Source organism: Octopus bimaculoides, chromosome 13 (genome assembly GCF_046866305.1).
Source record: "Octopus bimaculoides isolate indiv1 chromosome 13, ASM4686630v1, whole genome shotgun sequence".
Classification (NCBI taxonomy): Eukaryota; Metazoa; Mollusca; class Cephalopoda; order Octopoda; family Octopodidae; genus Octopus; species Octopus bimaculoides.
The window spans coordinates 28,814,391-28,826,940 of record NC_142940.1 but is presented as its reverse complement, the minus strand read 5'-3'; the positions used below and the strand labels follow the sequence as shown (position 1 = coordinate 28,826,940).

General features: G+C 38.5%; 1 protein-coding gene across 6 annotated transcripts in view; it reads left to right on the top strand.

The window, feature by feature from the left end:
• Nucleotides 1-12,550, top strand: part of LOC106870161 (coiled-coil domain-containing protein 169) — a 310,407-nt gene that overhangs the window by 219,755 nt on the left and 78,102 nt on the right. Inside the window, exon 6 of one of the 6 annotated variants that reach the window (XM_089361605.1) lies at nucleotides 849-1,310. The exons of 3 other annotated variants lie outside the window; for them this stretch is intronic. In XM_089361605.1, the coding sequence (XP_089217731.1) occupies nucleotides 849-954 (106 nt within the window). In that variant the 3' untranslated portion in view covers nucleotides 955-1,310. Of the gene's footprint in view, nucleotides 1-848; nucleotides 1,311-12,550 lie in introns of those variants that run through there. 2 more of the 6 variants (XM_089361604.1, XM_089361600.1) reach the window with 2 other exon arrangements.

Sequence of the window (12,550 nt, the reverse complement as noted above, 5' to 3'; positions counted from 1 at the left end):
AGAAGCAAACACGATATTCAATATATTTGTGCTCTTCATTCAGAAAGAATAAAAACTTCATGGGACTTCGTTCATGTGTATTCTCCCACCCCCAAAAAATAGTTTGTATATTCAGAATCTACATGATATACCACATATACTCTATTTTACTCTTTTATTTGTTTCAGTCATTTGACTGCAGCCATGCTGGAGCACTGCCTTTAGTCGAGCAAATCGACCCCAGGACTTATTCTTTGTAAGCCTAGTACTTGTTCTATCGGTCTCTTTTGCCGAACCGCTAAGTCACAGGGATGTAAACACACCAGCATCGGTTGTCAAGCGATGTTGGGGGTACAAACACAGACACACAAACATATACACACACATACATGTATATGTATATACATATATCCAACAGGGTTCTTTCAGTTTCCGTCTACTAAATCCACTCACAAGGCTTTGGTCGGCCCGAGTCTATAGTAGAGACACTTGCTTAAGTGCCATGCAGTGGGACTGAACCCAGAACCATGTGGTTGGTAAGCAAGCTACTTACCACACTGCCACTCCTGCGCCTATTCGTAGAAAATTTCATTAAAAAATATCCATTTTTCTGAAAGTTATGATCATCCAAAGTCAGCGGGGCAGAAGTCTGGGTTAATATAAAGATCTTCACCCAATAACAAAAGCAAAAGAAAAACTAGTCTGCTGTGTGTTAACAACTGTGTATAAAACAAATATGACCAAAAAAAAAATTGTGAAAACGAACCTGGTGGGTGAGGAAAGGACTTTCAGAAAATTCGCAAGATCCGAATTTTCCATCATAGCTTTTAGGAAAATGGATATATATTGAATTTTTTTTTTTTTTACAGAATCCCACATTTTTGGTTATGGAGGATCCGATTTTGGAAAAAAATTTCAAAATTTCACTTCTCCAGCCCTGGCCTTCAAACAGGCTATCGACATGCTGGCACGTAGTAAAAGCACCCACTACACTCTCGGAGTTGTTGGCGTTAGGAAGGGCATCCAGCTGTAGAAACTCTACCAAATCAGATTGGAGCCTGCTGTAGCCATCTGGTTCACCAGTCCTCAGTCAAATTGTCCAACCCATGCTAGCATGGAAAGCGGTTGTTAAACAATGACGATGATGATGATGATGATGATAATGGTAATTTCTTACAGTAATATGACAAAGTAATTCACATGAAATTAAAGTGGGTTTTTTTTTAAACATTTTCAAATTTTTTTTCCAATCTACATGGGAAAATATAGAGTTTAAGAATATGATAAAAATAAAGACAAATTCAAATTTTAATTTCAAATTTTTTATGAAAAACTCCAACCCCAAATTCCTCACCCTCTCCCCACCATCCTGCTGTCTAAAAATGAAAATGAACCGTTGTTTTGTCTGTTTCTGCATGCATTATAGTGAAACAGTAAAAGGATCAAAGCAGTGCCCAGTCACTAAAACGAAAAAAAAAAAGAAGTCTAATGGGTTATTCATTATGTTATCACAGTTTTGTGGGATTTGGCTGTTATTTCTAACATGTGGATAGCCTGCTTGAAACTCCAGAATGGAAAAGCACCTGGAAGAGACTTGATTGTTGGATATTGGTACAAGAAGCTAACATTTTACCGACCATATCTTATCAATCTGTACCAGCAAGCTTTTATTGGGAACAGGAGCATACCACACTGGTTAGCTCTGGCGGAGACAAAATTGATCCCTAAATACAGAACGACCCACATGGCAAAAAGCTACCAGCCAATTGCATGCCAGAACTTAATGTATAAAATATATACAGAATGTTTAAACCTCCTCCTCCAAGACCATTGTGAAACCAATAACATCATCACAGCAGAACAAGCAGCTGGGAAGAAGGGAGTCTGGGGATGTGCTAAGCAATTGCTAATCAACAAAACTGTGATGTCAGGGGTGCGAGAGCATAGGAGGAACCTAGTTTTAATGTTACTAGATTACAAGAAAGCCTTTGACTCTTGTTCCCCACTCATGAATGCTAGAAGCCCTCAACTAGCTAAGTTCCAGTGAGAATAGTCAAAGCCATAGCTGACCTGACTTCATTGTGGGCCACCATCTTGAAATTAAACACAAAGAGTGACTGTATTATCACTGATAGAATACAGTATCACAAAGGCATATTCCAAGGAGACAGTCTCTCTGTGATGTTGTTTATACTTTCTGTAAACCCCATGTCATTCATGTAAAGACAGTCTAGAGGATAGCTCACTGGTTCACAAGGAAACAGAAATACAAAAATTATACACTGTTTCTTTGTGGATGACTTAAAACTTTATGCAAAGAATATGCATGAGATGAAAAGGAGCCTTGACCTAGTTACAACATTCTCAAATGATGTAGGGTTGGAGTTTGGTCAGGATAAATGTTGTTACATGGTTGTGAAAAGGGGGAAGACTATAAACCAAACTAGTAACATCTCCATCAATGAATTGACTGTTTCCCTTGTATCTGATAAGGAATGTTACAGGTATTTAGGGGTGGATGAAAATATATCTTACAATGGCACCTGTAACAAAACACATGTCACTAAAGAATATTACAGCTGAATAAAGAAAATTTGGACCTCAGAACTCTCTGCATTCAATAAAACAGTGGCCCACAATGTGTTTTCAGTGCCAGTACTCATACCAACATTTGAGAAGCTTGATTGGACACTTGATGAGATCCGAGCCATTGATGTGAAAACCTGAAAAATACTAACAAGCTCACATAATTTCCTTAACGCTGATCCAAAATGCCTTCGAATGTCACATTATATCCTTTGGCAACACCAAGCATCGAAGTGCATCCTTTGACCAAGTTTGCATACATGAGGCTGATAAAATCATAAGACTTGAAAGGCAGCTCTTTGAGCAACACTCTTTGTCTGATAACCTAGACTACATGCCCAAAGAAGTTGCACAACTATACCACAACATATCAGATGAAAGGATGAGCCTATATGAACAGAAGACTATGCATGGATATGTTACTAGAAAGCTTTGTAATGATAGTAACATTGATCATTAAAGCAGTTTATCATGGATGAATAGCCAGATTACTACCTCCCACTTTGATGGGCATGTGTATGCAATCCAGGAACAGAAAATATCAACCAAGTACCTGATGTACAAAAGGGATAGAGATGTGGGAGAAGCCATAAAATGTGACAACTGATGCAGACTTTGTGGAGTTTGCACTGAAGATATCACCCACATCATAAGCAGTTGTCCGAAAATGTCATCACAGTATTATCTACCGATGAGACATGACGCTGTAGCTAGGACACTATTATGAAGTCCATCGGAAAGATAATCCCGAGGACAAAGAAATAAAAACCCACAATACGGTAGAAGCCATAGCCATACACAATGAAAAGGAATACTGCTGGAATGTACCAGTGAAGACTTCAATAAAATGTAAGAACAACAGACCTGATATAATGATTTGGGATAGAGAAAAGAAACTGTGCACAGTTGTGGAAATTAGCTGCCCAGCGGATATTAACATAAAGCTGAAGATCAGTGAAAAAGAGAACTCCTATGCTGAAATTTTGAGAAATCTGCAGTTACTCTATCCAGATTACAAGTTCAGGTTTATAGCTGTAATTATTAGGGCCCTGGGATATGTAACACACTGCTTGAATACCAATCTTGAGAGATTAGGCTTCTTAAAACCAGAAAGGAGAAAGCTGATTCGAAGACTACAGATCCAATCCATCACTGGAAAACTTTATCATTTGAATATATATGAGCATGTCTAGATATACAACTATATGCATGAGAATACATATGTAAGAACGACCGTGCGAACCAAAGGAGAAATGGTGATGAATGGAAAACAGGCTCCTTTTTTAACGTGTCACACAGTCAACACAAAAATATAAAATGATAAATATGTTATAATTCTATAACATAGGGAACTAGGAAATGCCAGTAAGGAAGACGATAGAAACGCAACTGATAGAGATGAATAGCAGTAAGATTCATTGGAGCATTAAACTGTATGTCTGTGTGTGAGTGAATGCGACATAATAAAACACATTATAAGACAGGCCGTCATGTAAACAAAATAGTGTATGTGTATGTAAGAGTTACAGAGTATAAATAAGAGTCAGTAACACAGATAAGGAAATGCCAGTTCTGTTGAGGTACACAGTTAGATTGTAGGTCTGTATGTAAGAAGTTAAGGTTAAGGCAGAGCGGTCACTCGTCGTGATGTTGGAGCTTCTATACCGGGCCGGGATCTTGAATACAGATGTTCTTCGCAGGCTGAATTCTGGCTGTTATTTCGTGGTGAGGCGATTCACACAAACAGGGTTGAGAAGAGAAGCTGCAGTGGCTGTTTGGTAGCTGTTGGTAGCCTGTGTACGTGTAGAAGTCATGTTGACGCTGGCGGCGATGCTGGTAGTCGTAGTTGAACGAGGCTGTTGATGACGTTGCTGGAACTGGCTGGTTGGTTGGTGCTGTGTTACGCGTGTGTGGTCTACGACCAGATCCTACAAGATCTGAGCCGCAACGAATTGACGGGTATCTAGCAGGCTATTTATAGATACAGATAGGCTCCAGAGAGCATTAGAAAAACACTCTATCACGTGACCTTATTAGGGGCTACGGTTGGTCGATTTGCGTCCTGGTGGCAAATGGAGTTGAGACAATTGCCGCGTAAATAAAAGTCAGTCAGGTGATGACAGGGAAAGAGATGTTCTCTGCTACGCTCGCATTTGTTTATATATAACAGTGGGGGAGATGGTTTCACTACACATACATAAAACATACAAATCTGCACATACATACATACATGCATACATACATACATACATACATACATACACACACATACATACCTACATACACACACACATACATACATACATGTATGCATGCATGCATACATACATAGACATACATACATACATACAGACATACATACATACATACATACATACATATGCAAGACTTTTCTCAAGTTCCAAATGTGAATTTGACTGTTAACTACATCTCAAAGATGGAGCCTTGTATCTTTGTTGGAAACAGGCTCCCTCCTCAGTGGAAGATTTATAATGATTAGAAAATAGAAGAGACATATATACATATACTGTGATTACTTTGGGTACCACTGACCAGCTGGTCATAAAATTCCCTTGGGAATTCCCTAGAAAGGTGAGAGAAATAATGATAAGAATACACACAGACAGTTCTTTCAAAAGTGCCCCAGACACGCTGACTAGCCACAGCAGTTGGTTAAGGGCTTAAATTACACACATACATGCACGTGCACGTGCACACACACACACACACACACACACACACACACACTTGGCATTGCTCACAACGAACTTGGTTCACTGCTCCCAAGAGAATATTCATTGACGACCATAGTACTACAAACATACTTATATATCCATGTATGTGTATGTGTGTATGTATATGTATATATACATATATAAATATGTGTGTGTGTGTATTTTTGTGTGTATATGTATATGTATATGTGTGTGGCTATAGGTATATGTATATATATATATATATATATATATATATATATATATATATATATATATATGAAAATCTGTTGTTGAAAATGCACCTAAATTTCAAAAACTTGTAAATGTTTAAAATACATTTATTTACATATATACCAAACTAGTTTCAATAATATTTTTTGTTTATCAATGGTAAAAGTTTAAAATTAGAAAAACATCTTTAAAAGTTTCAATGTTGACAAACTAAAATGTTTCAATGTTGACATATTAAAATGTTTCAATGTTGATAAATTAACATGTTCAAAACAGAAGGTGTAAGTTTGAATGTCCATAGCAGTCAATAAAATTAAAACTGTATATCAATTTGTTTGAATGTACAAAGTTCATTAATTTCAGTGATGGTTGACAAGTCATACTGAAAAAAACAAGTGTGAAATGAAAATAGTAAAAAAAAAAAAAAGGGAATTTGGTTTACAGTTTCTCTGATCCTCTTCTAATAGACGCTTTCGCCTGTAGAGGAAAAATTCAAGGAGGAAACCAAATCTGATAACCCCTTCTTGAAAAAAACTAAAAGCTATGAACTTCATACAACCGGAAGAAAGTCACTACCGGAACAATACCAGAATGACCATCCAGAACCAAGAATAACCAATACCCTCCCCAGGACTCCAAATACTCATCAAAGACATAAAATGGGAAATTTCATAGAACCCTTCGCCACACAACAAAGCAGTCTCACTCAAACATACAGAAACCCATCTCACCCCAAGAATCCTCTACGTCCCAGATGTAACATCTTCATGAATAATTTTTTTTGGACAGAAATATAAGAAAAATACAAACTCCCCACATTTGAGACACATCTCACATAGAGAAAACTTCGAACAGGACCAAAGAAGAAGTAGGAACTTCTCCCCTTTGAAACATTTCTTCCACAATAACCACCGCTTCCAAACAGAATATAACCATTATGACAACCCCACTCAGAGCCGGCCACAATGAAGAACCCACAATAGACCAAGGGTTAATGGAAGAACTGTTAACTTGAACACTAATTCCCTACACCAGAGAAACCATTTTTTAGACAAACTGAGCCAAAACTGGGACACTCGATGGCACCAACCAAGTATGAGATTCCGAAGGTGATAAATCTCTCACATAAAGCCCTTTCAAACCAGGAAATCAAAATTCTTGCAAAGGGATGAAAGTTCACCCCAACACCACAAAAGTCAAACCTAAATGATATACAAAATGATGTCCAAGAATTCTGCAGAAAACTTCACATCACTGAAGAACTACTGAATAAAGATAATAATGATCAATCAATCCTTCACAATAAAAGTAACTACTGTCCAACACAAGGAAGAAATCAAACTCTGGATAACTTTTGTGATTTGATTTCTACTTTCCCCTACAATTTACTCGCACCCCGAAAATTTAAAATAAATACAAGTTGAGAAGAATAGGAAGATCATTAATAATCTCAAGGAGGATGACAACATAATTATAAAAGAAGCCAACAAAGGGAGTACTGTAGTTATCATGGACTCAGAAAAATACATAACACTATCCTAACCCTCCTTCAAGACAATACCTACTATGAAAAAATCAACAACTACAGTCAATTGAAGATAATGACCTAACTGTTTACCCTTATCCACCAGTTCCAACAAGGTTTAGCAAAAAAGGAGACAGATTACTTGACTAGATTTGACTGCAAAACTAGTAACTTCTATGGACTTCCCAAAATCCACAAAAGTGAGGCCATAAACAAAGCCTGTAGCAAGTCAACTTCTATAGTCATAAATATTCCACACCCAAGAGATCTCAAAATGAGACCAATTGTGGTTGGTCCCTCGTGTGAGACACACAAACTCAGTAACTTTGTTGATGTCCTCCTTAAACCTGTTTTCCAACATATACCAAGCTTTATACAGTATGATCTGGACTTTTTAAACCATCTCCTGAACAAAACCAACAAAGACTCCCTCCTGGTTTCATTCGATGTAATTAACCTCTACACCTCGATTCCTCATGAATACAGAATAATAGCCTTACAATACTGGCTGGAAAAATTCCCAAATGACATTCCTGACAGAATCAGAAAGGAATTCATCATTGAAAGAATAAAATTCATCCTACAGAACAACTTCTTCAATTTCAACGAAAACACTTATAGACAAAAATCGGGCATGGTGATTGGAAAGAGGGTAGCACCTACTTTTGCCAACCTTGTCATGTCATATTTGGAAGTCCAAATATACAAACACACTAGATTGAAATTTGGAGACAACTTCCAAAAATACTTACTCACCAACTGGTAACGCTACCTGGATGACTGTTTCATCTTGTGGCCACATAACCTTGAACAACTCTCAAAATTTAAAGACTTAATCAACAGCATTAACCACAGTATCCAGTTTACAATGGAATACAGCCACAAACAACTACCCTTCCTAGACATCTTAATAATAAAGAGAGATATTGAAATTGAAACTGACATCTTCTTTAAACCAACGGACTCAAAACAATATCTTCTATTCTCCTCTTGCCACCCAAAGCATACTAAAATAAATATACCATTCAACTTAGCGAGAAGAATTTGCATGATTGCATTAAATCCCGAAACCCAAGAAAAGCGACTCAAGGAACTAAAAAACACATTACTAGATAGAAAATACCCAGCCAGTCTAATCAAAAATGGAATAGAACATGCAAAAATGATAGACATCCAAGAGTTACGGAAAACAAGAAAAGACTATGACACATTTAAAACTTTATCTTAGGCATCAACACACAATCCAAGAAACATGGAGGCATATAACATCATCTGCCAAAACATACCCCTCCTTATGAAAGACTCATGAATGAAAAAGGCACTAGAAACATAGGATTATTAAAAGTAAGAGACAACTGCAATTCCTAAAAAATTACTCACCAGTGCCAAATTACCCACCAAAAATACAACCCCACAAGTCAAAAAGTGCAACCGCCCTAACTGCGGAACTTGCATCTTCCTCTTAGAGGGCTCAACATACAAATTTAAGTCAGGTCAAACTTTCACCATGAAATATGACTTCACCTGTACTTTGATGAACTTCATCTATGTTCTTAAATGTGGAGGTTGTGGTGGTGACTACATTGGTCAAACTAGTTAAACTTTGAGGGATAGACTTACGGTGCACAGGCAACAAATTCAGGACCCCACTACTAGGAAAATTCCTGTAAGCAAGCACCTAGATCAATGCCCCATAGACATAAACCCTAAATACCAAATCTTCCCTCTCTTTCAATGCACTGGAAACACTTCAACCCAATTCCGTTTAAATAAGGAAAACATACTGATTAAAAAATATAAACCACAGCTGAATATCATTTAGAAAGAAGAAAAAGCAGTAAAAAGAAAAGAAAAAAGACTCAATTTCAACACAAAAAAACAACCAGGAACAACAAAAAAAACTTGTTTTTAAATCTTTAGTAACAATCTTCCCCCTGAGTTCTGAAACCACAAATCCAAATCATACAAACACCAGGTGCCAATGTCACCCACCTCCAGTCCAATGAAATTCTACAAACACAGTTGCTGACATCACCTAACTCCAGACCGATCAAAACGAAACTTCAGCAAATACAACCCTTTAAGAGAACCAACCAATTGGAACGACTTATGACTGTATCCACAAGGATACCAACCAAGCAGAACAACAAGCTTACCCACGGAAAAAAAAGGCACCAGTATTTTAACAAATCAAAAATCAGGTCTGCTCACAGAAAAAAATTATAAATTCATCTGATCCCAAAACATACCACTACAAGTGAAAGTGTCTATTAGAAGAGGATCAGAGAAACTGTAAACCAAATTCCCTTTTTTTTTTTTTTACTATTTTCATTTCAGACTTGTTTTTTTCAGTATGACTTGTCAACCACCACTAAAATTAATGAACTTTGTACATTCAAACAAATTGATATACAATTTAAATTTTATTGACTGCTATGAACATTCAAACTTACACCTTCTGTTTTGAACATGTTAATTTATCAGCATTGAAACATTTTAATTTGTCAACATTGAAACTTTTAAAGATGTTTTTCTAATCTTAAACTTTTACCATTGATAAACAAAAAATATCATTGGTATATATGTAAACGAATGTATTTTAAACATCTATGAGTTTTTGAAATTTAGGTGCATTTTCAACAACATATTTTCCTGTATTTTTTCCTGCATGGAAACACCACCCCCTCTTTTGTTATATATATTTAATACCTCTGCCGAAGAAATACGAATCTCAGAAGATGCTCAGATAAGAAGTTTTCTCTTTTCAACCTCGTTCATCTACTCTTCTATTTCTGTGCAGATCATAATCCCCTTATTTGGTTCTTTTCACTATTCTGTCTATAGCTTCATCTTCCTCGTTGTTGCCTTAAAATAACCTTAGTTCACACATTTCCCTAACCGCAACACATTCATTCATTCATTTATTAAAGTTTATCACACAGTCACTTATTTCTCTAATTTTGTCTTAGATTAGCTGACCGAAAACTCTCAGATTATTCAATTCTCTTTTACTATTATCAACATTTGCTGTCGCGTTAAAGTATGCTACACAAATCCCAAAAGAATATTTTCTTCCTTGTGTTCTGACCACTACCCCCATCTCTCTCTGTGCCTTACTCTGTTCACAGTACACCCACCCTCCCACCCCTTCACCTGTACCGGTAGTTCCTATCCTCTCCCATCATTTGGTTGTCTCCTATGAACACTTCTAAAGGCTTTATGCCATCCCCACCCCTACTTAGGGTTTATCTCCTATGTAAGGTAGTGATCATATAGTGCAAAATATGATAGTGTAGTGTATGCAGGTTGAATTGAATGTTGTTGACAGGGCTATTAGACAAAAGAAACAGGCTTGGAAGGACTGGAAGAACGGTGGTAGCAGGGAATTGTATCAGACTGCCAGAATGGAAGCTAGGAGACAGGTTTATTTAGCCAAAGGGGAAGCAGATAAGAAAAAAATTTGCCAATGTTCTGCGCTGTGAGGACCAAAGACTTGAGGTATTTCATGTTGCAAGACAGTGTGTGAGAGAGAATCGTGATGTCGTAGGAGAGAAATGTGTCCGCATGGATTATGGCTCACTTTCACTAAACGAGACTGCAAAGAGAGAGGTTTGGAGACACCATTATGAAAGGTTGCTCAATAAAGAAAATGAATGGGAGAAAGAGAGTCTGCCAAATGTTGGATCAGGGAATGAAAGTCACGGAGAGGGTCATAGCCCAACTAATTAGGGAGAGAGTCAGTTTAGATGAGATGTAGTTTGGGTTCATGCCAAGGAAAAGCACCATTGATGCTATATTTCTAGTAAGACAGTTGCAGGAGAAATACCTGGCTTTCGTTTACATGGAGAAAGCCTTTGACAGGGTCCCCCAATCCCTTATCTGGTGGTCAATGAGGAAACTAGGGATAGATGAATGGTTAGTGAGAGCTGTGCGAGCCATGCACAGGGACGCTGTCAGTAAGGTGAAGATTGGCAATGAGTGCAGTGAAGAATTCCGGGTAGAGGTAGGGGTCCACCAAGGTTCAGTCCTCAGCCCCCTCCTATTTATCATAGTCCTCCAGGCAATAACAGAGGAATTCAAAACATGATGCCCCTGGGAGCTCCTCTATGCTGATGATCTTGCTCTAATAGCTGAGTCACTATCAGAACTAAAGAAGTTTCATGTGAGTCAACCAAGCTAAAACCAAAGTCCTAATAAGTAGAAAGGCAAACAAACCACAAACCCCTTCAGGTAGATGGCCCTGTTCGATCTGTGGAAAAGGAGTAGGTATAAACTCTATAAGATGTACCCAGTGTAAGCTATGGACACATAAAAGGTGCAGCAATATCAAAGGAAAGCTAACTGGGAAGATAGTTTTAGTACGTAGCAGATGCTCAGGAGCAATAAACACTGAAAATGTGCAGAGAACAACTTCTGCCACATTCCAGGGAGAAAAACTAGAAGTAGTTGATAGCTTCTGTTACCTAGGTGACCAAGTCAGTAGTGGAGGAGGGTGCACTGCAAGTGTAGCTACTGGAATAAGTATAGCCTTGGCAAAGTTTAGAGAGCTCTTATGTCTGCTGGTGACAAAGGGCCTCTCACTCAGAGTAAAAGACAGACTGTATGACGCATATGTATGAACAGCCATGCTACATGGCAGTGAAACATGGGCCGTGACTGCTGAGGACATACGTAAGCTTGCAACGAATGAAGCCAGTATGCTCCGATGGATGTGTAATGTCAGTGTGCATACTCGACAGAATGTTAGTACCTTGAGAGAAAAGTTGGACCTAAGAAGTATCAGTTGTGGTGTGCAAGAGAGACAATTGCACTGGTATGGTCATGTGGCAAGAATGGATGAGGATAGCTGTGTGAAAAAGTGCCACACCCTTGTGGTTGAGGGAACCTATGGAAGAGGTAGACCCAAGAAGACCTGAGATAAGGTGGTGAATCACAACCTTCGAACATTGGGCCTCACCAAGGCAATGACTAGTGATCGAGACCTTGGGAAATATGCTGTGCGTGAGAAGACCTGGCAAGCCAGGTGAGATCATGACCCATGGCCTTTGCTAGGGGTGTAGCCAGCCCACATATGAGTACCTCTCCTTCATTGGACACTGAACTCTGCTTGCGAAGACCTGTTGAGGCAAGTGAAATCGAAATCGAACTAAATTTGATGACTGGCAGCCATACCAGTGGAGCGTTAACAGCACCATCCAGCATGATCATTGCAGAGGAGCTGTCTGGCTTCCGTGCCAGTGGCACGTAAAAAGCACCATTTGAGCGTGATCGTTACCAGCGTCACCTTTCTGGCACTTGTGCTGGTGGCACGTGAAAAAACATTTGAGCATGGCCATTGCCAGTACTGCCTGACTGGCCCTCGTGTGCCAGTAGCACGTAAAAGCACCCACTACACTCTCAGAGTGGTTGGCATTAGGAAGGGCATCCAGCTGTAGAAACTCTGCCAGATCAGATTGGAGCCTGGTGCAGCCATCTGGTTCACCAGTCCTCAGTCAAATCGTCCAACCCATGC